The 27,925-nt window shown below is 39.2% G+C and overlaps 1 protein-coding gene and 1 long non-coding RNA gene across 2 annotated transcripts; one reads left to right on the forward strand and one right to left on the reverse strand.

Moving 5' to 3' along the window:
* Nucleotides 1–17,856: 17,856 nt before the first annotated feature.
* LOC110884739 (probable 3-hydroxyisobutyrate dehydrogenase-like 2, mitochondrial) lies at nucleotides 17,857–19,285 on the reverse strand. Its single transcript, XM_022132452.2, has one exon. It carries the CDS (start codon nucleotides 19,141–19,143, stop codon nucleotides 18,205–18,207), a length of 939 nt encoding a protein of 312 aa, XP_021988144.1. The 5' UTR covers nucleotides 19,144–19,285; the 3' UTR covers nucleotides 17,857–18,204.
* A 2,320-nt stretch (nucleotides 19,286–21,605) lies between these two features.
* On the forward strand, nucleotides 21,606–23,728 carry LOC110881472. The gene is made up of 3 exons (XR_002559750.1): nucleotides 21,606–21,780; nucleotides 22,288–22,353; nucleotides 23,523–23,728. It is a non-coding gene; the product is annotated as an uncharacterized LOC110881472 (long non-coding RNA).
* The last annotated feature ends 4,197 nt before the right edge of the window (nucleotides 23,729–27,925 follow it).

A 27,925-nucleotide genomic window follows, 5' to 3' on the forward strand; every position in this document is an offset into this window, starting at 1 on the left:
TTAACAATGAAAATTTTGAAAGATTTTGTCTCAAGCATGCTTAAACGACATGAAAACCAAAATTTTCAATCGCTAAAAGAGTTTCTTGCTGATATTAAACTAATATAGATCCTTTGTCACGATTGTCCCTTTAAGTTTCATGAGAGTGTTTCTGACATGTGTTTTTAGAGGAGAATTGAAAAGAGATGCCTAACTAAGGGTAACATGCTTTAGGAAGTACACATGCTACATGTCGGCAACCTTTATCCTTTTGTTTTGTGAGATATTTGAGCCTACTAGAACTATTAGTCTGAATTGAAATAATGTTCATTTGTTGAGAGTATGCCGTATGTTACTCTGTTTTAGAACTTGTGTGATTTGATACATGCCGAGACTGTGGATTTGGCGTATGCACATAGATGATAAAGGCATTAGGATCCTTTCTCTGTTACACCTTTAACTATTTATCCAACCAACCTTAGTAACCCATCTTGAACCGTGTACCTTTCGTTTGTTACACCCAATATGATTTGTTCATTTAGATATTTGAAGAAAAAAGAAAAAGAAAAAAAGAAGAAAAGAAAAAATTACGTTCGTATTATATATTCGGATCCAAAATAACCCGAAGTATTAGTTAGTTCATTGTGAATAAAGATTGTCATGGTTTGGTTTATCCTTCTTTGTTAGCCACGTAAAAAAAAGCCAAAAATTCCTTACCTTTACCCGAATCGAAAACCCATAAATCCTTTTGATATGTGTTGTGTTATGTGTTACAATGGAGGTGTGCTTGTCATACAAGCTTATGAGTACAGAGTTTCATATTTGGTTTAGAGGGATATATATACTAGCACATTATACGCTAGTCCAGATTGTCACACCCTGGCTTTGCGGAAGCGTGGTTAATTTGGTGTGACTTCTTAATACCATAGCTTAATCATAACAAAGCTATATGAAAGTAAAACCATGCAAGATCATCCATTGATTAAGTTTCAAAATAAAAGTACCACAACATTGTTTTAAAGTACCGACACATGCAACGGAAGTTACAACCTAATTCATAAAAACATTGTTCAGAATCACAAACATAAAGCAGACGTAGTTTAAGAGCGGTGGCTCGTCCAGGCAAGAGACACGACCCCTAAACTTTGGATGACCTTATTTCTCATACGCAGCGTGAAAACGTATCATACCATGCCAGATCCTTAATTACCTGAAATACATGTAAGTTGGAAAAATCAACAAAAATTGTTGAGCAAGTTCATGTGTAGTGAGTAAGTAAAAACCTTTGTAAGTATAAAATCCGGGTATGTAGCAAATAAGGAAAAAGAGATCACCAATGGTTTGCAAGGCCATTGATATGTGTGAAATGCAAGTAGGAAGGCTCAAACCTAGCAGATTTATGCGCCGGGTACAAAGTCATCCCGAGGTCCGTTACGCTGGGCCTGGGACTGGGCTCGCTACACCCAAATAGATCTATCGCTCCTGCCCCTCGGTCCTACCCTGAGGATTAATGACCTCAAGTTTCCGCCTACCCAGTTCACATGATCTAAATAACAACCCTCCTTACGCTAACCATACCATATCAGAAATATTCGCAAACATAGTAACATGTATTTCACCCCCGCAGTTTAGAAAACTGAAAACAGTTAAGAGAAAAGGGGGACATGAACTCACAGTCAGTGCGTCTCTACCAAGTACTCCGAATGTCAGGCAGCTGTGCAACGACCTACATGTGCTAATTCTATTAGACGGATGGCCGTGCCTTAGCTTTATAGTTTAAGTTTTTGAGAAATGGTTAGACAACTATTTCGGGCTTATATCTTGCATGTACTTGGTAGTTAATCTCCTTCCCAAGGATGGGGGATTTAATACATGTGCGTTCAATTTATAACATTAAGTCTCACTTAATATATTTTCATTCCAAATATAAATATTTTTCTCAAAAATATTATATTCTCCCTTCACATAATATTTCCAAAAAAAATAATACATTGACAAGATACGCGTTCATGAATACTTCCGTATAATGCGTAAGTCACGTTTTAGTAATCGTGTGGTAATAGTAATTACCGTTGTAACTTGTATGTTTGTCGTGTAAGCGTTTGTATTATTTTGGGTTCGTCGACGTTTGTAAATATTATTTTTACTCTAAAAATAATATTTATATATTTTCACAAAATAATCATAAACAGTGTGGTGAAAAATATATTTATCGAATAAATATTTATCACGTTTAGTTTTTGTGAAAATCCCACCTCCGATCATTTAATAAATAAAGTCATGGCGAAATATATTTTGTAAACATCTCAAAATAGTTTAACACTTGTAAATAATTCTAAGTGTTAGATTTTAGAAAAATTTCGCCAGAGTTTCCCCTGTAACTGGAGGTGGCCACGCTTTCAAGCGTATCATTTTCTTTTACAAAATCACTTCAACAATTTCTTGATTCAATCAAACAATTTCCAACACATTAAGCTAGTCGACAAGTATGTAAATCGCATGTTCACATGAACTTGTAGTTTTTCCGAAAACCTTAGTGTAGATTCCCTTATTTTTGGTGGATCTTTGTATAAAATAGTTTAATCTTGTAAAAACCTCGTTTTTAGAATAAATCATTCTTTACAACTTCCCGACAACTTTTATAAAAATTGTTACTTTGTCGGATCTTTCGTTTCACAAGTGTTTATACACTTGTAGTTTGTAAAAATCATATTTGTTAGTGTGTCATCCGACTTTTATAAAACATGATTTTCTTGACACTTGGTTCTACGAATATACCACTTGTACATGCGTAGATCCGCTAGTTTTAATTACTATTTTACAAGTCAAAATACTTTTACACAAGTTCATGTCTTTCGTGTGGTAGAGTTTCACCTTTTAACCCTTGTACCGATAGAAACAAGCTTATGTCAAGATCTATGATCTTAACAAAGTCGGGTTAAACGATGATCAGAGCCACCACAACGTAGATCGGGTCTCAATAATCACCATATTCAAACACTACAACTTTTACACAAGTTATGATCTTTTATCCAACAAAATTCAAGTTTTAGTTAACTTTAAAGATTCAAAAGATGGGTTTCCGCATTTTAACCGTTATAAATCATATTAACCACTTTAGATATGTTCGAGAGTGAGTTTTAAACATTATACCTCTAGCTCGGGGCTAGGGAAGATTCTAGGCGAAAATGAGGTGGATAAAAGCGAAGTAATGAGGTCCTTCCACTTCCGTTTGCTCCAAGCCTCCTAATACGTAACCCGTGAAGCTTGTATATACTTGGAATGGATTGATCAAAGCTCGACAATGGATGTGTAGAGGGTGGGGGTTCCGGCCGAGAGCTCTTGGAGGGCAAGGAGAGAGTTTTGTTGGTGATTGTGATGTGTAAGAACTCATGAGTCTTAGTGATGTATTTATAGGCAAAGATCAAGTTCTTAAACCATTGGATTATATGTCTACTTGATATTAGACATAAACAATTAAATAATCAAAGTTGTACTAATCTAGTCACAAGGGAACCAAACCGGCCCAAGGGGGGGGGGTCCTATGGTTCGATTTCAAATGTGTAGTTAGGACTTAGTTACGTTAAGTAGGTTAACTTTAGGGGTTAACTCCGTTAGTTGTATGATACGATATAAAGCGGGTGTTAGGGGAATCAGGGACCCTAACTGGCTCAGAAAAAATACTAACAATATTTTTGGCAATATTTTTATGTTCCGGGTATAGTCCGGTTGTTCGGTTGGATAGTAATCCGTTAAAGCGCTTAAGTAATCTTTTAAGCGTCGTTAATGATACTTTTAGTGACGCATTTTGTTCTGCAAAGTGTCAGGAATATTTCCTCATGTTTCGGCACTTTATTAGTTAGCTAGAAGCTAGTGTGTTAAATAAAGTGCTGTGTTTTGTGCTTAGAGTACGTTTTAGGCACATCCAATCATTATATCTTATTCCTAGAGACGCAGTTCTACAACCCTTGTATCCCTACACACACTATGGGTGTAGTAAAATATTTCTGGCTCATACAGGCCCTTAGAGGCAGTGTCTGCCTGATGCTGGCTTTATCAGCATGTTCAATAGGTTATCCGTTCATAGTGCTACTGTGCTTTTGTGCATCATGAAAATAATGTAGTGACAGTATGTAAGGTATGATGCAGATATGTACAAGTATCAACAGTCAAGTAACAGTCTATCCATAAATTCAAGTAAGCACAGTAATTAAGCAGTAATTATTATTAATTAAGTCGTACGGAAACCTGGTTTAGTGAGGGTTGTCACATTCTCCCCCCGTTAAAGAAATTTCGTCCTCGAAATTTGTACTACCTTAACTCCATTTGGTCACGTCACGCAAATTATAACATCGAGGTAGATAGTCATCAAACTGCATCAAAGCTTACTCACCCTTGGTGGTTCCAAGAATATTTAACAATCCACACCCTCTATATACATTCCGTAATTTTCTACTCAAATGAAATGGTAAAGGGATCTGTCAACTCCCAAGTAACCAAGTGGCAAGGTTCAGTGCGTTTGACCCTTTTGAACCGTGAGGATACACCGAATGAATACAGATGAATCTGGTGTATCCTTGCTTTGATTTGTAGTTGCATCAGGAATGTGTAAATGACAAGTCAACAAAAGTTTATGTATCTTGCGTGGAACGGTTGGCCATGATTAGCAACAGCTACAAGTTTGTAGTGACACCACAAGGTATCGTAATGACAAGACTCGAAGTAGTGATGACTGAACAAAATCACCGAGTTTGGAACCAGATGAAAGTGTACCGAAGCAAACCGGAGGTGAAATTGAGTACTGCAAGGCGTTTGCTGGATTATGAAAGAATCGTTAGGGGGCACACCATGATATGCAATGAATTTATGTACCTTTGACTCAGCACGCAAGTGTGTTGAGAGTGATTTAATTGTGATAACGAAAACGGATTTAGGGCGAGTTGTCAAATAACCAATTAAATCCGTGTACAAAGCGAGTAGTTAGAGAAGCACAAGCTGCAATTCTGTGAAAGTATCACTGTAAGGTATCGAAATCTATCAACGATTTAATGAAGTCATAGACCAAACAAGTCTATTACGACTCGAAACAAAAGAACCTATGTCCAAGTATTAGAATATGATGCTCTCAATACATCATATGGCGTCTCAAATCGAACATGTGATCTGGATAAGTTCAAGCAGTCGAACCTAGTTTCAACGTAACCAAACAATAAACGTACATGTCAACAAGGAAATCTTGACATGATAGCAAACATGTAACTCGTAAGCAGGTGGTTTCAATAAGTGTGTTGACTTGATAACAAAAGAGTCAACAATGACAAAATATAGGTCATTCGAATCGCAAACTAGTAATTAGATTCGGCGATGTAATAGCTGAACATTCATGAAGCGTTTATTCGAAATGAAACCACATGCGTAGTAAATGGTGCATGGGTTATATACAGGTAAAGAAGTGATGCGTCCTTACCAAAATGAAGAAGTGACCGAATATACGAAGCAAACGTGCATTCGCTCTCAGCGAAGGAAGACAACGCGATGCAACTACTTGAAGGGAGCAGAAATGCAAATTTCTACTTGTTAGAAGTGAAAATGAAGACTTCAACGGAAGAAAATTTAAGTACATTCGGGTTCGTTAACTATAATGACAGGTTGATCAAGTTAATGATGTTTGATTGAGTTGACAGATATGGTTCCTAGATGTAAGGCTTCTAGTCTTTCTGGATTCCACACCTCGTGTGAATCTGGTTTATTCATTGTGTAGGAAGCAGTATTTTGTTTATGTTTAAGCACGATCATTGTCCCACAATTTCATCCTGGTATATTCTCTGACGATGTTCGATTGTCGATCAGTCGTGTAGTAGTTAGGTTCTCATCGTTAGTTGTACAAGAGGTCCGCAAATTTTTAGCAAGAGTCGCTGATTTTGGTGGGTTAGCTTGTTCGGTTCCTGGTAGCTGATGTTTACTTGAAAATCATCATCCTCCTTTTTAACGAGCAGATATAGGGTTTTTCCCAACAGGGGATTTTTGGTCTGTTATCTTCCTTCTTCGTCAACTTCTGTAGCTTCACCGTCAATCCTTGTGCTTCCGAAGACATAAGTCGTTAAGGGGTATTGACCGCAGGTGTGACGTTGGGAATTTATCTGACGTGAACGGGATTAGCCGTAGGAGAGAATATTCTGGCAAGTCCTCGTGGAGACCTTAGGGCATTTCCTTGTATTAAGAAGATCTTAGTTCTTTGGCTCCCCCTGTCCCCGACATGGGTCAAGAAGCAACCTATTCTTCACGCAACATCCTCCATGCCTTCAGGCAATTTGCAGTTTGTAGAGGCGTATCTTTCCTCATGAGTCATGATTGCTTCGTCGTTCATCTCCGGGACGCGGGTAACGATTTTCCGCTTGGTTGCTCGATCGCGGGTTCATCCTAGTTACTATGTCGAGGTTGTTTATTAATTAGCCTCATTAAGAGTGGGTCGACTAACTTACTCTCTACTAACCTAAGTAGATTCCTAAATTCATGAGATGTGAGACAAAGGTCGGCACCGTTATCAAATAACGTGAATGCAAGACTTTGGGTTGACAAAGAACGTACCAGTGACCATATCTGGATCCTGGCAGGCCTTACTAGCTCCGGTGTTGGATGCTTCTTCGTGGTCTTGGTTAGTCTCCCTTGGGCAATCCTTTCTAAGGTGCCCCATACCACCGCAGTTACAACCTTCCTTTCCTCTTTTCATCTCCTGCCAACACGTTTCCCTGTCGTGTCCCCTTTTTCCACAATTGTCACACTTCCTAATACTGCACTTCCCTTTATGATGGCGTTGGCATACTTCGCACTTAGGTAGATTACCCAGGTACATCTTTCCCTTTTTGGCCCTTCTCCTTTCTTTTGCCTGATCACCTCCCTGAGATTTGCCAAGCTTTCTTTTGTTCTTCCCAGATGTCTCCATTGTTGTTTCCTTTTTCTCATCCTGGATCGATAGTTTCACCAATCTAAATGCTTCCTTAGTGAGCTCCAGTCCTGTTACATGGGCAATCACGGGTGATGGCGGCGTCGATGCCATCATCAAGCTCAAGGCCTGAGGTGTCAATTCCCAAATAGATTGCTCCATTCTCTTCAACTCGGGTTCCACTAGGTATGGAATGACTCGCGACAAATCGTAAAGCCTTTTCACGTGCTTTACCACATCTGGACCTTCCTTCTGTAGCTCCCTGAACTCTAATTCCAACCCTTGGATATCCTTCTGAGAGCAATACTCCTTTCGCATTATCTCTTTCAGCTCGCTCCATGACATCGTATAAGCTACAGCCTCGTCCAACTCTCGAACCTTACGGTCCCACCATAACAGAGCTCCATCTTGTAGCAATCCGGAAATGTATGGGACTTGCTGCTCTGGCGTGCAACCACTCATTCGCACAACGGCATCCACATTCTCAGCCCATTTTACAAATGCTATGGCACCTCCCGTGCCATCGAAATTCGGAGGGTTGCATTCTAGGAAAAACTGGTAGGTACACCCTGTATCCAAGAATTCATCATCACAATAGGTATTAGCAGGGCACTTTAGGGACTTTCCAACGTATTGTAATGTGTCTCAAGTGACTTAAACATTACCGTTAGGTAGGTCTCTCCCCGAGGCACCTTCGCCATGTTGGTAGCGAAGAACCTCGTGCCGAGCTCTGACTCGAGAGGCGTGCGCTAACCATTCTGCCTCAGTCAGTCGGGTGATCTCTTGATGCGACATCTTCTAGGAAGAAGTTCATGTTAGTTAGGTCTCTTCTATTCAGGGAACATAAATAGTTGTTTGGAACACATGTATCTCACATGTTTAAGTCATTATATTACACATCACGCAATTCATCAAGCAAGTAATTGGGATCATGCTTGCCGAACGTATATCAAACAAACACGTGTTTCTCAGTCATAGCGTATTCCCATTATATTGGTATTACGTCTTATGATTAGGTTTTCATTATACGGGTAAGCACATTGCATCACAATCATAACGTTCGTACGAAATTTGAGGGTTTCGTTGAATAAAAGTATAGCACGTAAACATGTAGTATCAAAATTTTAGTACGCGCATAAGTGTTACTGATCACATTTAGCAATGACATGGTGACTGAGCTTTCGTTGATTATTGGCCATAATGTTTTAGCACATGCTTTATGACAATTGGTTTCCATCGTTTTCCGGCTACAATTTCATTGCCTTACAAAATGTATCACATTATCAGGGCCATCGGGTCTCCCTACCCTTGCCCAACAAGTATATTAGCATATCTAAATTGCGTAGTCAGACGTGGTCCTCTCAAATCTCCACAATCTTGGGGTCTCTACCCAATCGTAACGCAATCTGCGTTATCCAGGTATCAACATTTCTAGTAACTAATGTGGGGGAGAAGAGAGTAGTAAACTGTCGACACGCTTGAATTTCTCCGCGAGCTTGTATATTCCTCGAAGTAGTTAACTGAATTGCCGCTTAATGGAAAAAGGAATGATTATCAAAAATCCCAGGGGACGGTGGAATATCAGGGGTTAAGAGCATAAAAGGGATCCTGATGTATGTGGCGGATCAAGGCATGTTGGTGAAGGACGTGGTGTTTTACTTAAAGTTTTCAGACAATATGCTGTCTTGTGATGTAGACACTTAACTCATGTTATTAGTTATGTAATGTTATGCATTTGAAGTTGCCCTTCGAGGTGTCAGCTCAGTTTCAACGTTCCGCGACTCTTATCCTTAACTTGCAGTTGCTGTTACTGGAGCAACTTATCCTGTGTGCGTTTTTCATAATGCGAGAAATGGTAAGGGTTTATAGTTAGCATAGTGCGTTTGTAGGCACCATCCAATTGGCTTATCGAACGTTGTAGTGGTGAATGTAGCAAGCGGTGCGGCCTGGGGAATCTCTTCTAGGTGCGGGTATATCCTGATAGAAGGTGTTAGGCATGATGGCGCAGCGGGCATCGATCTTCACAAGGGGAAAACGAACCTCTTCACAAATGAGGGGGGGCTGTCCGATGCAGGTAGATATAAGAAGTGCGACGTCTGGCCGACTAAAAAGAAACAAGGTCGTGACCACGTAAAGGTGTAGGTTCAGCAGGCGCGACATCGAGCTGTCTCAATGGTGTAGTTAGCTGGCTCAAGTACAGGCTCCGGTCATGTAGCGGTGTGGTGAGTATCAGTGATGAGTGTGGGAAGCAAAAGTGCATCCATAGGAACTAGAACAGGGGCTGAAACAGGAGTCACAAGGGAGTGTCACAGGAAACTCCAAAGGTGGGTAACTATTGTCATCGTTTATCCACCCACTTCGGGTGTGCGCGTATCGAGAATTAACTTGGGCCGCAAGAAGCGAATGATTGGACTGTACAGGCACAAGGTCAGGAAAAGGGGCAATAACAGGATCAGCAGGAATATTAGCAATGTGAGGGGCATCAACATGGGCATCAACAGCATGCTCATCCTCCAATAGCGGAGCAACAATAGGATGGTCATCGATAGGTACATCATTAATCAAAGGATCCACAGTGGGTACATCTGCACGAATAGGGTCATGCTCGAATACGGGGTCTGAAGCAGCTACTGGTTCGGGGGCTACGGTAGGCTCGGGATCATCAAAGGCCATCTCAAAATCAAACTCAAGGTCGATGGGATCAACTGGGTCTACTGGGTTGACTGGATCCTCCATAGGCTGATCCATGGGTATGAACTCTATGTCTTGATCGGGGTCGAATCCTGGGGGAAAGATGGGATCAGAATCCTCTATATCGTCATGCTCGAATGCAAAGCTCGGAATAGGTGCAGCACAGGATGCCTGGTCAGGATCCGAGTCGTGTGCAAAGTGCTGTGCGCTCACCTCGTGAGAAGGTGCGGATGCCACAGACTCAAAGGAGTCTGGGACCGGTGAATGTGCGGGTGAGTCCTCCGCAGGAGCACCAGCGATCATCAGAAGATCGCCAGTGGGAAGTAGGGCTGCATCCGGAATCTCATCCTCAATAGGCCCATCCTCAAATAGATCCACATCGCCGTTAGCCTCGGCGTCGAGAAGTAAGTCATATGCGGGATAGACGGCTAACGGTATAGGAGCCGGAATCACTACCAGAGGGAGGTACTCAACAAGAGGGCCATCTGCGGGCTCATCAGCACCATCAGGTAGTGCGAAGGGCTGGAAGTCGTCCTCATCCTTGCTAGAAACGTCCGACATGTGCACCTCGTGCTCTAAAGATGCTAGGTCATCTGGTACTACAGGTGTAGGTCCAGTGGTGTCTGAATTGCCGGTGCAGGGCGAGGCCATAAGCACAAATATGCACCAACAGTCAATCATACAATCAAATAATCACATAAGTTATCAAGTAAGAAATCGCATAATTATCCTAGTCCCACTAGCCTCCCAGCCTCCCAGACTGTCCTTCCTAGTCCCACTAGCCAATTTTTTTTCCCAGCCTCCCAGACTGACTCCCTAGTCCCACTAGCAAATTCTCCCAGCCTCCCAGACTGACTCCCTAGTCCCACTAGACAACTACCTCGATCCATTAGATCGAGCCTCGGCCTCCCAGACCGAGCCTCAGCCTCCCAGACTGAGCCTAAAAATAATAAATAAAATGCGCTCAACATTTGTTTATAAAAAGGTTTTGGATCTGGACTTAAGTGGTATGCAGTAAAAATGTTTTCGTGAGAGCCCTAGTGATCATAGTCTAGACTCGAGGAGGAATCCTAGTTCGCTATGATCAGAGCTCTGATACCAAGCTGTCACACCCTGGCTTTGCGGAAGCGTGGTTAATTTGGTGTGACTTCTTAATACCATAGCTTAATCATAACAAAGCTATATGAAAGTAAAACCATGCAAGATCATCCATTGATTAAGTTTCAAAATAAAAGTATCACAACATTGTTTTAAAGTACCGACACATGCAACGGAAGTTACAACCTAATTCATAAAAACATTGTTCAGAATCACAAACATAAAGCAGACGTAGTTTAAGAGCGGTGGCTCGTCCAGGCAAGAGACACGACCCCTAAACTTTGGATGACCTTATTTCTCATACGCAGCGTGAAAACGTATCATACCATGCCAGATCCTTAATTACCTGAAATACATGTAAGTTGGAAAAATCAACAAAAATTGTTGAGCAAGTTCATGTGTAGTGAGTAAGTAAAAACCTTTGTAAGTATAAAATCCGGGTATGTAGCAAATAAGGAAAAAGAGATCACCAATGGTTTGCAAGGCCATTGACATGTGTGAAATGCAAGTAGGAAGGCTCAAACCTAGCAGATTTATGCGCCGGGTACAAAGTCATCCCGAGGTCCGTTACGCTGGGCCTGGGACTGGGCTCGCTACACCCAAATAGATCTATCGCTCCTGCCCCTCGGTCCTACCCTGAGGATTAATGACCTCAAGTTTCCGCCTACCCAGTTCACATGATCTAAATAACAACCCTCCTTACGCTAACCATACCATATCAGAAATATTCGCAAACATAGTAACATGTATTTCACCCCCGCAGTTTAGAAAACTGAAAACAGTTAAGAGAAAAGGGGGACATGAACTCACAGTCAGTGCGTCTCTGCCAAGTACTCCGAATGTCAGGCAGCTGTGCAACGACCTACATGTGCTAATTCTATTAGACGGATGGCCGTGCCTTAGCTTTATAGTTTAAGTTTTTGAGAAATGGTTAGACAACTATTTCGGGCTTATATCTTGCATGTACTTGGTAGTTAATCTCCTTCCCAAGGATGGGGGATTTAATACATGTGCGTTCAATTTATAACATTAAGTCTCACTTAATATATTTTCATTCCAAATATAAATATTTTTCTCAAAAATATTATATTCTCCCTTCACATAATATTTCCAAAAAAAATAATACATTGACAAGATACGCGTTCATGAATACTTCCGTATAATGCGTAAGTCACGTTTTAGTAATCGTGTGGTAATAGTAATTACCGTTGTAACTTGTATGTTTGTCGTGTAAGCGTTTGTATTATTTTGGGTTCGTCGACGTTTGTAAATATTATTTTTACTCTAAAAATAATATTTATATATTTTCACAAAATAATCATAAACAGTGTGGTGAAAAATATATTTATCGAATAAATATTTATCACGTTTAGTTTTTGTGAAAATCCCACCTCCGATCATTTAATAAATAAAGTCATGGCGAAATATATTTTGTAAACATCTCAAAATAGTTTAACACTTGTAAATAATTCTAAGTGTTAGATTTTAGAAAAATTTCGCCAGAGTTTCCCCTATAACTGGAGGTGGCCACGCTTTCAAGCGTATCATTTTCTTTTACAAAATCACTTCAACAATTTCTTGATTCAATCAAACAATTTCCAACACATTAAGCTAGTCGACAAGTATGTAAATCGCATGTTCACATGAACTTGTAGTTTTTCCGAAAACCTTAGTGTAGATTCCCTTATTTTTGGTGGATCTTTGTATAAAATAGTTTAATCTTGTAAAAACCTCGTTTTTAGAATAAATCATTCTTTACAACTTCCCGGCAACTTTTATAAAAATTGTTACTTTGTCGGATCTTTCGTTTCACAAGTGTTTATACACTTGTAGTTTGTAAAAATCATATTTGTTAGTGTGTCATCCGACTTTTATAAAACATGATTTTCTTGACACTTGGTTCTACGAATATACCACTTGTACATGCGTAGATCCGCTAGTTTTAATTACTATTTTACAAGTCAAAAACTTTTACACAAGTTCATGTCTTTCGTGTGGCAGAGTTTCACCTTTTAACCCTTGTACCGATAGAAACAAGCTTATGTCAAGATCTATGATCTTAACAAAGTCGGGTTAAACGATGATCAGAGCCATCACAACGTAGATCGGGTCTCAATAATCACCATATTCAAACACTACAACTTTTACACAAGTTATGATCTTTTATCCAACAAAATTCAAGTTTTAGTAAACTTTAAAGATTCAAAAGATGGGTTTCCGCATTTTAACCGTTATAAATCATATTAACCACTTTAGATATGTTCGAGAGTGAGTTTTAAACATTATACCTCTAGCTCGGGGCTAGGGAAGATTCTAGGCGAAAATGAGGTGGATAAAAGCGAAGTAATGAGGTCCTTCCACTTCCGTTTGCTCCAAGCCTCCTAATACGTAACCCGTGAAGCTTGTATATACTTGGAATGGATTGATCAAAGCTCGACAATGGATGTGTAGAGGGTGGGGGTTTCGGCCGAGAGCTCTTGGAGGGCAAGGAGAGAGTTTTGTTGGTGATTGTGATGTGTAAGAACTCATGAGTCTTAGTGATGTATTTATAGGCAAAGATCAAGTTCTTAAACCATTGGATTATATGTCTACTTGATATTAGACATAAACAATTAAATAATCAAAGTTGTACTAATCTAGTCACAAGGGAACCAAACCGGCCCAAGGGGGGGGGGGTCCTATGGTTCGATTTCAAATGTGTAGTTAGGACTTAGTTACGTTAAGTAGGTTAACTTTAGGGGTTAACTCCGTTAGTTGTATGATACGTTATAAAGCGGGTGTTAGGGGAATCAGGGACCCTAACTGGCTCAGAAAAAATACTAACAATATTTTTGGCAATATTTTTATGTTCCGGGTATAGTCCGGTTGTTCGGTTGGATAGTAATCCGTTAAAGCGCTTAAGTAATCTTTTAAGCGTCGTTAATGATACTTTTAGTGACGCATTTTGTTCTGCAAAGTGTCAGGAATATTTCCTCATGTTTCGGCACTTTATTAGTTAGCTAGAAGCTAGTGTGTTAAATAAAGTGCTGTGTTTTGTGCTTAGAGTACATTTTAGGCACATCCAATCATTATATCTTATTCCTAGAGACGCAGTTCTACAACCCTTGTATCCCTACACACACTATGGGTGTAGTAAAATATTTCTGGCTCATACAGGCCCTTAGAGGCAGTGTCTGCCTGATGCTGGCTTTATCAGCATGTTCAATAGGTTATCCGTTCATAGTGCTACTGTGCTTTTGTGCATCATGAAAATAATGTAGTGACAGTATGTAAGGTATGATGCAGATATGTACAAGTATCAACAGTCAAGTAACAGTCTATCCATAAATTCAAGTAAGCACAGTAATTAAGCAGTAAATTATTATTAATTAAGTCGTACGGAAACCTGGTTTAGTGAGGGTTGTCACACAGATACAACCGAGAGGAGTGTTTATTGTGAGGGGCGTGTTGGCATGTGTGTAGCACCATAAGCATGTTAGTTTTAGTCAAGCAAGTCTTGAATTGTTTTAAATGTGCATCACCTATTTGTCGGGTTAGTCTATGGGACGGGTATGACTTGGGATCTTAAAATGTTAAATCAGTAAGGGATTTAGAAGTGATTTGTTGATACGGTGATTAATGTTTGTGATGACTGTCGTGAGTGTCATGCAAAAACCTAAATAACCTAGGTAGCTAGGGTAAGTCAGATATCGAATCCAGTGAAGTATGGTGGAAAGTGTTTGTTAATTAAGCACTAAGAATCTAATTGCAGCAATGTAAAAGCGAGTGTTTGAGCGGTTTTAAATAAATTAAGACTAACTAAAATGAATTTATATCAATGAGAGAAACAATGATTCCTCCAGATTTTAGACTCACAATGGATTTCAATTATGTTTTTATTTGCAACAATCACATAGACATGATTGTGTAACTCAATTAATAGGTTGTGATTATTCAAAGACGACTTACTTCGATTGCAAAACAATAGAAGGTTATCACATGAACATCAATTGAACTTACCAACTCCAACTCCAACCCCAACCCCAACCCCAACCCCAACCCCAACCCCAACCCCAACCTCAATCCATATCAAATATATCCCAATTACTAGAACTCTCAGGAATTGAATGAATCAGAACTAAGGTTTAAAGCAAAATCAATCGTTTACAATCCAATCAATCGAATCAAATGGTAAAAAGCATCGAATGCTTAGATTACCAAGTTCAAGTACAATCAAAAACACATAAAATCAGTCCACTTACAAGAATATTCCATCCGGAGGAAACCACAAAGAAATTAGCCGCTCATATCGGTGAATCGGTCTTCAGAAGCTTGAATTGTGGTTGATTGCATCTTCAATATCTTCGTTGTGGTGAAAATTATGATGAGAAGAGGTAAAAACCGTCCAAAAGTGCTTCTTTGATCCCCCAAATTCGTCCCAAGGCTTGATGAATGATTAGGGTTTTGAAAAACCCTTTAGACCCTCAAAAAGTCAAATTACGTAACTTTCAGCCAAACCCCGTCGTAGCCTACGCTCACCAGTCGTAGGTTACGGCTGACAGTTTATGTTTCCTCTTGGTTGTCTAGCTGTAAGCTACGGCTGACCTGCTGTAGCTTATGGTAGGTTCTTCCATGTCCTCGTCTCTTCACTATTCAACTTTCATCAAATGACATTTAGGCCCCAAACTTCGTTCTTCCACATTTCCCGTGCTTCCAAACTAACTTCTAAGCCGAAACAAGTCCCGGACAATGTCTTTTGCTATTCTTATCATCTTCGGGTGTTCCGCTTCATCTCCGAGCCCTTTAATTCTACCGATTTAAGCGATTAACCTGCAAAACCACAATTTCTCGTAGTTATCACATTCAAACAATATAATCACTTAAAACGCAATAAAAACCATAGGATAAACACATTAAGGCTTGGGTTTTACCCTCTCCATCATCAGTTTGGCTCGCTCGTTAGCTCGGCTCGGTTTGGCTTGGGTTATTTTACTTTTGATGCATTTTATTTTTATATAAATGTTATGTATTACAAAAGTTAGTTATTATTTGAGGGTGTCTAGGTGTGCACTTTGATATCTATGTCATATTTTGGGGTAAATTATGATGTTAATGAACTTATATTGTATTTGGTTGAAATTTTAAACTTATTTTTTAATTGATTGAACTTGATTTTGGTTGTAATGTATTAGGTTGATCTTATTTTTATATGTCCATTTGAAATATTAAGTGATATTTAGACTATTGAATTTTTAAAACTATGTATTAATTTTTATTTTTAAATCCGAGCCTAACCAAGCCGAGCTCGAGTTTAGATTTTCAGCTCGGTTTCATAATCGAGCCCGAACTTGCCCTAACTCGGCTCAACTCGTGAACAACCCTACTTTGGTTTAGGTTTGGTAAAATAATGAGTTGTTTGTCCCTCCTTGGTTATAGCTATTAGGGTAGTTAGGGTAATGCCCCTAATGCCCTAATGTTAAGTCAATTCAAGCTCAGTTTCTCCCTTTTACTTGAATCTCTCCCCTTTTTAACATTAGCAAACACGATACATAACAAAACTCAAGTGTGTGAGGCAGGGGCGAAGGTATAGTATAGGTAAGGGTATCATGGGCTACGGCTCAACCCCGCCTTCATAGTGTATTTTTTCAGTTTTATATAAAGGATACCCATGAATAAATACGGGGATACCCCTAAAAGAAAATAAGATACTATAATTTATCAAAATTACAAATTTTTATAAGCCGAAACCTTTACCACACGAAATTAAGTATAATAATTAAGCCCAAATTAAGTATAATATAATTGAAATAGTCCCAACAAGTAAACATAACCCAAGCCCTAAAACAGATTAAATATCCTTTTGTTTCGTGTATGATAAAGGTGCACAAACCGGTTAATGCTTTAACCGGTTATTACTTTAATCAGTTAATTTTTTAACTGGTCCAGTAAATTATTTTAACTGATTCGGTTAACTAACAGGTTATTTTGCTCTTTTTTTTTTTTTTGAATTTTAACCGGTTTAAAGAAAAACCGGTTAATAACCGGTTCCTATACTAAATATATATAACCGATTACTAACCTACGATTAAAAATAACCACTAACCAATTATTCCTAAATCGGTTATTAACCAGTTATTTTGTGTACCTCTAGTGTATGGTGGCAACGTAAGAAACAAAACGTCACGAAAATTGCGATCGTCCCAAACTTCAGCTGCTCCTCGTCCCTACTGCTGCGTCGTTGACCGCTGTTGACCTACATGTTTGGTGAGTGTTTCTTGTCCTTTGATTTTTTTGTTTGTGGTTAATGTTTATGTAGTATTGTTAGTTTGTATATTTGTTAGGGTTTAGTGTTTAGATAAGTTATCTTTTAAAAAAATATATATATATAGTTTGTTTCACGGTTTTTTTTTTTTTTTTCTTTTTTTTTTTTTTTTTTTGATACCCCTAAATTAATTTTTTTAAACGGAAGTTGTTGTGGCTGCAATTTGGTCAAAGTCAGCTACTTTTGACTTTCGGCTGAATGATTTCCCACGCAGAACACACACAAACAGGCGAGCAAATACAAGAACAAACACAAAAGAAAGAACATGGGAATTTTAACGCAGTTCGGGCTAGTCTGATCTACGTCCACGGGCTACAACTAGGTTTATCTTTTCATGTCTGTAAGTAGTATAACTATTCTATCAAGCAATGGAACTGTCATTCACAAGGAACAATGCAAAATTCTAATACTAAAGTCAGCTTCAAAAGTTTGATATCCAGCCTACTGTAGCACCATTGTTTTGTTAGCTGCTTGATCTTCTTGAGAGAACTTAGAGATACCAGATTTCAAGAAGTCTCGCAACAGTATGTGTAAGGTCCATCCATTGTAGCACCATTGTTTTGTTTGCTGCTTGATCTTCTTGAAATTAATTCTAATTTTGGTAAATCTCTAACTGATGTCAGATTTACATCTTTATCTACATATGAATCTTGAATTTCTACTAAATTAGTAAATTGAACATAGCCAAAATAAACGAGTGCTTTTTGTCTTGGATCAAACATAGTATATCTACGCAGAAGTTTTTTTACAATTGAAAACCTATCAACAATTCATTCGTTTCCTTTTAAGTTAAGTTTTTGGTTTAACCATTTGACCCACCAAATATAAAACATAACCCAAATCATGAAAACAACCCAATCGTATATATAAAGAGTAAATACTCCTAATTGCCTATAATCGTAGAATAATGAATCAATCATGCGTGTTTTAAAAATACAAAAATCTGCAATATAAACACAGCTAAATATGCTGACAACGCAAAACATACACAGACTATGCGACATATGCTGATAGTAATACATAAATAGAACACAAAAACCTTAAAGATTTGAGACGCTTGTAATCTGATTACTACGAGAAGGAGAAACGTAATACGCTCTTATCTTTTGTAAGCCTGCCAAAACGGGTGGGTCGGATCGAATCACATAAGTGGCCAGGACAGGCCAATTGAAAACGGCTCAATTCAGCTGAGTCAAACCGGGTTCTGAGTTCTTTTGCCATTGATCCTTTCTATAACAGTAATAAGCCCCTGAGTCCCAAGCTTCCCATCACCATTAGCAACCATACCCGAAAACAACTGCTTCGATAGACCCGCTCCAGGCAACACCGCCACCTTCTCACCATCCTCCTCCACCACATCCAAACCCATCCCCAAATCTTTCACCATATACTCAGCAAACCCACCAGGCCTAAAGTCCCTTCCTATCATCCTCTCCCCAAATATCTCCATCACCATAGACCCCGCAGCCCCGCCTATCACCGCCTCCAGCCACTGCGCCTTATCCAGCCCTGCCGCCTCAGCAAACACCAACCCTTCACTCAACCCCAACAAACTCCCACCCACTGTTATCTGATTAGCAATCTTACAACTCTGCCCACACCCAGCACCACCCATGTAATTCGGTTTCCCCATTAAGGACAACAACGGGGTTAACCATTTTACGACCGCTTCGTCCCCGCCTGCGAGTATAGCCAGTTTCCCATCTCTAGCACCAATATCACCACCAGACACAGGGGCATCAACAGCCCAGCAATCTTTCTCACGTGCAGCATCATAAATCTGTTTGGCGAGAACCGGGTGGCTGCTAGTGTGGTCAATTATGACACTTCCGGGGGTTATGGAGGATAGAATTGAATCTGGGTTCTCTAAGACAATTTGTCGAACATCTGGTGGGTGTCCCAGCATAGTGAAAATGACGTCGCTTGCTTTGGCGACTTCCGATGGGGAATGGACGAGACGGGCGCCTTGCGATTGGAGTGAGAGGGTTTTGGAAGGGGTTCGGGCGTAGATAGTGAGGGAGTAACCGGCGGAAAGAAGACGGGAAGCCATTGCAGCGCCCATTACGCCGGTGCCTATCCATCCGATTCGGGTTTGTGATGGGGTTATGGGTGCTGGGTACGGAGATTTCATCGTGGTGAAGGTGCTGGTTCGCCGGATTTTGGTGTTTGGTCAGTGGATCGAATATTCGAATGCTCAGTTGATTATTGTTCTTATGAGTGTCGTCAAGTACCAGTCTTTGGTTCACTAATTTTATATTTTGATTATTGATTTGTGAAAATGAGTATGGAAGCTGGTGGTGGAAGTTGCTAGCTATAGAAGAAAAAAAAAAAAAAAAAAGGTAAATACACGGTACCTCTGACTTGTGAGAGGGATCCCCCAGTTTGTTACCTGACCAAACGCCCTGGCGGTGAATTCCCCAGTCTGCTCAGGGTAAGAATCGAACTTGCGACCTCCCCTTGCAGGTTTTAAGATGGGTGTCGGTGGCCACTGGGCTGACACCCAGTGGTTATTGCTAGCTGTAGTAGCTATAGCTTTTTAGATATATTTGGTGTTTGACAAAGTAGCTGGAGTTTTTAATAAAATTTATAAAATGACCAAAATGGATATAACTAAAAATTTAAAAAACTTGTGCATTAAAAAGTTTATTATCTTTAGAGGTTAAAATAGTCATTTTTTCCCTAAAAGCTTGTAGCTACTTCTAAACGTTACTAGTAGGGCGTTCAATCAAAAACTTCACGCTCTTAATCTAAAAGCTTCAAGCTCCTTCAACTAAACAAGGCTTTTTATTGAGTAAAAGTTTTTTTCTTAAAAGATTAAAGCTAGAAGCTTCTAAAAGCTTCATGCCAAACATACCCAAAAGCTCATTTGTCTGGATTGGTGGGTTAACGGGTTGAATTGCGAGCAAGACCAGTGAGTTTAACTCGAACACGACTCGTATGACTTATTTATCTAAATGTTGAAGAAGTTAATCTTGAATTAGGATATAATAAAGATAAAAAAGGGTTATGGATAATTATTGGTGAATTACTTTAGGATAATTTTTAATTTAAATTAGATAGGTTATCTAGTTGGTTAGTTTATTTAATTATATAGAGTTTGAGTCGATTAGTATAAATAGATGGTTAGGGTTATTGTATTTATGTGCTCTTTTGGTTAAATAATAAAAAGAGTCAAAGACTTCGTTCAAATATCGTGTTTGCGTGTTCGTTCAAGGCTAATGAGTTTGTAGGTAATAACTGAGTTGTAAACGTATTAAACGTGTTAGTGAGTTGTAATAAATGGATAACAAGTCGTAAATATGTTAGCGGGTCGACCTGTTTAATTAAACAAGTTGGCGGAATTACTTGTTTAATAAAACGGGTTTAAACATGTCAATCCGCGTATAACTAGACACATCAACCTTAATACATGTTGTTTATTAAACAGGGTGGATACTACGACACCCGAATATTTTTCATGTTTGTCATGTCAAAAAAAATTGTAACACCTAACAAAAACTATAAGTTGTCATATTTATCTACCGAAAATGATTCGCAGGCTGACTCATTAAAAATGTAGGAACCGTTCACGTAATTAAATAAAATAAAACAAATTTTATTAAATAATTACAATACAGAAATGAGAAAGCCTAACCAACTAGTACAATTACAACTGAAAATAACCAAAGTACAAGAAATGTAGAAGAAGAAGACTGAGGCACGTGTTCAACACGCTTCCCTTAAAACAAATTCCGAGTCTCCCAAGAGTACTCGTTTTGTTTCCCAGGGTACAACAGCCAGAGCAATAGCACTGCCGGAGTTCGCCTACAACCCGAAGGTTACCTTGAAACTGCAAGAGAGAGATCAGAAAAGCTGTGGAGAGAAAGTGAATTGTTGTTGTATTCTTGGTGTTGCTCTGCAGTGGTGGAGATGAACTGATTTGAGTCACAAAACAGAATGGTTTTGATTACACGAACGGTTTTTAAAAATTTGTTTTAAGATTGTAGTTTTCTTCTTCAAAGGAGCGACTTTGGTTGAAAACAATTTGGTTACATTCAGAATTGTCCTAAAATTTGCTAAAAACTTTCTGACTTGGTCTTGAAAGTTGGACTTAGAAGCCAATCGGTAACTTCTAATTATTAAAAATTTCTGTTTTGGTCTTCAAAGTTGGACTTAGAAGTTGAACATTAATTTTGTGGTAAAATTAAAATTTACTAGTTTACTTCTGGTTTTTGCGTAAATCAGACCTTTTGACTAAAACTTTAAATTTTAATTTTTCAGCATGTCGAACGAAAACGTCAACGTTAACAACATGAGTGTTGTGACGGGAACCCCCTTGAACGCCACCACTGTGGGAGCGTCCACAGTGGCTAATCACGCTGAACGACCCGAGAAGTTCTCGGGTCTATGTAACACCCCAAAAATGTAAATCTTTCATTTTAAATAAAAGACCGGTAAATAAATAAGTGAACTAACTAGGATTAAAAATAACCTAGTTAGATAAAAGTCTTGTAGTGACTTATAAGTGGGTTAAAAATACTAAAAATATAAACCAAATGATAGTTAAGGGACCTAAGTTGTTGAAATGGAAACTTGAATGATTAAAACAAAATTAATCACACCAAACACACACTTAGGTGTGTGTCTGGTCGATCTCAACAACAGGGCGACACAAGGGTTCCCTCACAAACCCTAGTTCATGCTAAATCTCACAAATTGAAGGTCAAGATCAATTCCAAATCAAAATCCGAGCACGGAATAGTGATTTACATTGAAAAGGAGTCATAAGGTATGTGAATTTTATGGGAAATCTCTAGTTGAATTTCTGAATGAACTTAGAGAATTCGAAAATTGTTGATGCATGTATGAGATATTGATGAAATAGGAACAATATAGTGTCTAGGAGTAAACCCTAGACAAGTATATGTTGAAATCATGCTTAATTCTAGTAAATTCCATGAACACCAATAAAGGTGATTAGTGGGTTTTGTGAAACTTGATAAACACTAGGATTTTGATTGTTGTTCTAGTGTAATCTGATATTTATGAAGTGATTTCAGATTTATCGAGGTTAACATTTATATAAAATAGTTCGATTGATGTTAATTTTGGCTATATAACAAGTTATGAACTTGATAATGAACCATGTAAAATAATGCCCTTTAGGTGTTTGTTGAAATGCCTAAAAGAAGGCTAAATATAGAAAATTACGAATAAAAACGCATATTAGAATGATCATATTATGCGTGATATGTTGTGAAAGGAGTTCTAAACAATATATGGTTGAACTCTATAGGCAAGGAATCCGGATCCTCAAGCGGACAAGCCGGTGGAGACACGCGTTGAAAGGAGCGCTCTAAAGGTACGTAACTACGGTTTCGTTACGTTATGCTCAATTATGTATTTTCGTTAGGAGACTTTAAAATTAGTATAATATACGAAGTTGGTATTTAGTTGAAGTGACGAAGATCACTAGATAAATAAACGGGTCAAATATTGGTTAGAGTAAGTTTGGTGTGTTGTAAAATGGTAGTTTCCATTAAACAACCAAACGGGTCGAACAATGGTCGAATTTGTAGTGTTGAAGTGACTAAAAGGTCACTCATTAGAAATTGAGTTATAAAAGTGTAAGCCATGGAACGGACGAGATACGCTAAGGTTGACAAGCCCGGGAATGGGTAATTATGGTTAGAGACTAATGTTGATGAATTATGCAAGTATGTAACTTGTTTCGTTACATTATGCAAATTAGATATTGTAATCGTTCAAAGTTGTGTTTTAGAATAAAGATTGGTATTAGTTGAAGTGATAATGTTCACTACTTGATTTAATGAGTTAAAATTAGATTAGAAAGTGTTTGGTAGTCATTAGAAATGGAGGATTCCATAAATGAGCCAAACGGGTCGAATAATTGTTTAGTAAGTAGTAAAAGTGTGTTTCAAATAGCATTTGGCAATGACGGATTACAAGAGCGTGAAACCATAGATTTGGTAATGAAACGCCGATGATCATAAGCCCCGGGTGTTGGGTAAATACGTCTTGCGGACATAAAAATTTGTTAGTGGTTAAGTTAACGCAAAAGCTAAACGGGTCAAATAAATACATAAGGCATTTATAGACTTTCTGCCCGTACATCTAAATTTTGATATAATAATCTTGATAGATGCATTGGTAATTTAATTACGGACGCGTAGGAAAAAGAATCCGCTAAAACGGATATGTAAATAAAAAGTTATGAGGAAAAAAAATATAAGAAGGCTGAGCTGGGCGAATCGTGGGTCACGGTCCTGAACCGTGACTCACAGTCTGGAAATTCTGTTTGGAGCTGGGCAAACCGTGGGTCACGGTCCTGAACCGTGACTCACAATCTAGTAGTTCTGTTTTGAGCTGGGTGAACCGTAGGCCACGGTTCTGAACCGTGGCTCACAGTTTGGCAGTAATTTGTTTGTTTTTCATTATTTAAGCAATAGAACTCGTTTGTACTTAATTTTAAGATGTCAAAACTAACGATTAATGTGGTTTTGACCATAGGTGATGCTCGTTTGTTGTGGATGTTGATCAAGCAATGGAATCAAGAACCGAACACAAGTTTTGAATGCTTCCGCGCTAATCTAATCTAGTGTAAAACATGTTGTTTTGTAAACACTTCTAAACGTTGAATATTTTAATCTAGTTAGTTGACTATGTTTAAATGCTATAATGAAGTACATCTTAGTTTATTAACTAAGTTTTTGTTAGCTATGTATTTCATTTTAAAAAGCCCGCTATTTTATGATTATAAAATGAAACTATAAGATGAGTGTTACAGTCTACACTTTAAGAGGTGGCAGCAGAAGATGTTCTTCTACCTGACCACCATGAACCATGCGAGGTTCTTAACGGAAACCACTCCTCAACCTGTGGAAGGGGAGACCGACGCACAAAGACAGTGCGCGGTAGATGCGTGGAAGCATTCGGATTTCATATGTCGTGGCTATGTGTTAAACGGCCTGTCAGATGCGTTGTATAATGTGTACTACAACATCAAGACTTCCAAAGACCTTTGGGATGCCTTGGAGAAGAAGTACAAAACGGAGGATGCTGGCACAAAGAAATTTGTGGTAGCCCGTTTCTTGGATTTCAAAATGGTTGATTCTAAAACAGTTATGAATCAAGTCCAAGAATTCCAAATCATACTACATGACATCTCTGCGGAAGGCATGACACTTAGCGAGAATTCCAAGTGGCAGCGATGATTGAAAAGTTACCTCCTAGTTGGGTTGATTTTAAGAATTATCTTAAACACAAACGAAAGGAGATGACTATAGAGGACCTTATTGTTCGTCTTCGGATTGAAGAGGACAATAGAATTGCCCAAAAAGGCAGCCTTGCGCAGACTAGTGCTAGCGCAAATTTGGTTGAGCATGGGCAATCCTCTAAGGGCGCGAAGGGCAAGGGGAAAAAGGACAAAGGGAAACCAAAGGCTAGCAACCTTGGACTGAAGAAAGGGGTTGTGAAAAAGAAACCTCAGACGTTCCAAGGGACTTGTTACAACTGTAACGAGCCGGGGCATCGGGCTAACCAATGCAAGAAACCAAAGTGTGAGCGTGCGCACATGGTGGATGAAGACGGAATGCCTTTGGTGGCAATGATTTCCGACAAAAGCGCAATGATGGATGAGGTCAATACCGTGACCAACACTCCAAAAGGATGGTGGGTTGATACGGGCGCGACCCGTCACGTTTGCGCAGACAAAAGCCTCTTTACCACCTTCAAGGCTCTTTCTAGAGAAGAAAAGCTATATATGGGAAATGCAGCCACCGCTGACATCATGGGTGAAGGAACGGTGATCTTGAAGTGGACTTCAGGGAAGGAGCTCACTCTAAGCAACGTGTTGTATGTCCCGGACTTGCGGAAGAATCTAGTCTCGGGTAGGTTACTTAACAAGTTTGGATTTCGTTTAGTATTTGAAAGTGACAACTTTGTTCTTACTAAACGAGGAATGTAGGTGGGTAAGGGCTACGCCCAAAACGGCATGTTCAAATTAAATGCAATGGCTGTCAAGAACATGAATAAAATTGCTACTACTTCTACTTATATGCTTGAGTTTTCTGATTCGAACAAATGGCATGGTAGATTAGGTCACGTAAATTTTAAGTCAATACGGCGTTTAATCAATTTAAATTGTATACCAACATTCCATATTGATTTACATTATAAATGTGAAACTTCCGTAGAATCCAAACTTACAAGATCATCATCGAAATCGGTTGAATGAATAACCGAACCCCTTGATTTAATTCACACCGATATTTGTGATTTAAAAGCGGTACCCACAAGAGGTGGAAATAAGTACTTCATCACGTTTATTAACGATAGTACTAAATATTGCTATGTATATTTACTAAAAAGTAAAGATGAAGCAATAAGTAAATTTATCTTGTATAAAATGAAGTTGAGAATCAACTTCAAAAGAAGATAAAAGCTTTGCGAAGCGATCGAGGAGGCGAATATGTTGCACCTTTTGCCGATTTATGCGCAAAAAGTGGCATTGTACATGAGTGCTCACCTCCTTATTCTCCACAATAAAATGGCATGGCGGAATGAAAGAACCGCACGTTGAAAGAAATGATGAACGCCATGTTGATAAGTTCTGGGGTGAGCCAGGAAATGTGGGGGGAAGCCATTCTCTCGGCTAATTATCTTTTGAATAAGATACCACTCAAAAAGAGAGACGAAACTCCATTTGAGTTATGGAAAAGGAAGAAGCCTTCATAAATATACTTGAAAGTGTGGGGTTGCCTAGCAAAGGTGATTGTACCACCTCCTAAGGCTCTTAGGATAGGACCCAAAACTGTTGATTGGATATTTATTGGGTATGCGCATCAAAGTAGTGCACATCGCTTTCTTGTACATGAGTCCAAGAATCCTGATGTACACATAAACACTATCATGGAGGTGAATCCTAACGTTGTGTCTTACTTTGAAAATGTGTTTCCTTTGAGAAGACAAACACATGCAACGTCATCAACACCTAATTTTGAAGTAGGTGAAAGTTCATCTACACCAGTAGATGAGGTAGGTCATAATAAGACACATGAACGACCTGAGGTTGAAGAAAGTGATCGTAGGAGAAGTAAAAGGCCAAGGGTTGAAAAATCCTTTGGTCCAGACTTCGTTAGCTATATGTGTCACACCCCAACCGATGGCGGAATCATCGGGGCATGGCACTGAGCGAAACAGATTGTCCAGAAGTTTCCACAACAACTATTAATACTATTCAGTTAAATGATACGTCCCATACCGTATCCCAAATAATAAAATAAATTATTACAGATAACAACCAGTCAAGTATTTCTGTTCCGACAACTCAGATTTAAATAAAATAAAATATTGTTCAAATGCCTCTAGAGACTCGATCTGCAAGATCTACAGACAACTATGCTCTAGCCGCTTATTCTAAGCTCGCCTTCCTAGCAGATAAACACCTTAAATACCTGTCACATACGTTAAAATAAAGTCAATACATAAAATGTAAAGGTGAGCATACAAGTTTGATAATAGCATATAGAGTTCAGAATAGTTTACGCATAACCAGCACGTACACAGAGGAAAACGAAGCATGTTAATTATCGACATGGATCTATCGATACCAATAACTGCGGGTTGACTGTCCGAGACAGTTCGCAATACATGATTACCACCGTAATCCATGCAAGTAATTATCCTTAACAACCCCCGTGTGAACGGGTGCTGAGTCCAAACTATAGTACTACGTCGTTAAGGCAGGTAGACAGCATTCCACGTGTAAACATAACAACAAGCATTCATTTAGTCACGTAATACATGCAGAATGGTTAGCATTTAAATAATTGAGTAGTGTGTTCGATTGTGATTTTAGATAAGTAACGTATGTAACACCCAAAAGTGCTAAAGAAAAAAGGGTTCGAGTATACTCACAGCGATTGATTCATGGATTGAAGTGAGCGCTTGAGAGTAAGGTTAGCCTGAGTAGTTCGATAGCATAACGATGAGTAACGCGTTAAATGGAAACAAGTGTAAATGGGTCAAACAGCCTGGTCGATCGAACAGTAGGTTCGATCGAACGGGTTGTTCGTTCGGTTGGACAGTCCGTTCGGACAGCCTGTTCGATCGGCCGGTAGGCTCGATCGGTTGGACTGTTCGAGTGGATTGTTTCTTCCTCTGAGTAGGATGTGTTTGTGTATGATGGCTTGTCCTTTTGAAGTTTCGTTGTAGAATTTGAGAACACTGAAGTGTCCTTACCTTTCGGGTCGATCGATCGAACAACAGGATGTCACCTGATCGAACAACATGTTCGATTGGGTGGCACTCCAATACGTTGAACGAATTAAAAATTGATTAAGTGTTGAAGCATAGTATCTCATGATCCGATGAGTAATGTTATCGAACAACTCTTTCGATCGAACATCACTTCGTTCAATACCATACTTCATGAAACTTGTCAAAGTGTGGGGCCACTTGCTAGCCAATCAGCTGGCCTGGTCCATCGGCTGACATGTCCGATCAGTTGGGCTGTTCGAACAACAGCCTGTTCGATCGGTCAGCATCCTGACCTGGTCGGCCTATTCGCCTAACATTTGGCTGTCTTGATTGTTTGACATTTTATCGAGGTACTTTGACAACGAGCTAAACCATGGAACCTTCGTCCTTACTTGTTTCCCCTGCTCGGACAGGAAGCACCCAAGTCCGGCTGGTGAACGGTTCGCAACGGAGTCTAGAGTTTAACCCGAGAACGGTGAACCTCGCAGATAGAATCAGAATCCCGAACCACTCAACCATTAGAATGTTTAGTGAGTTGGCTCAAGCTCCGTTTCTACCGGTTTGAAGGCATTGAGTGTAAAAGAGTTGGAAGAAAGTTGGAAAATCCATCTTTCACTCCTTTACATCGTGTAAATGTTTAGATCTAGGATAGA

This window comes from Helianthus annuus, chromosome 10, assembly GCF_002127325.2.
Source record: "Helianthus annuus cultivar XRQ/B chromosome 10, HanXRQr2.0-SUNRISE, whole genome shotgun sequence".
In the NCBI taxonomy this organism is placed as follows: Eukaryota; Viridiplantae; Streptophyta; class Magnoliopsida; order Asterales; family Asteraceae; genus Helianthus; species Helianthus annuus.

Coding starts and splice junctions, on each gene's coding strand:
- LOC110884739 (XM_022132452.2), bottom strand. CDS start 19,143: ATGAAATCTCCGTACCCAGCACCCATAACCCCATCACAAACCCGAATC.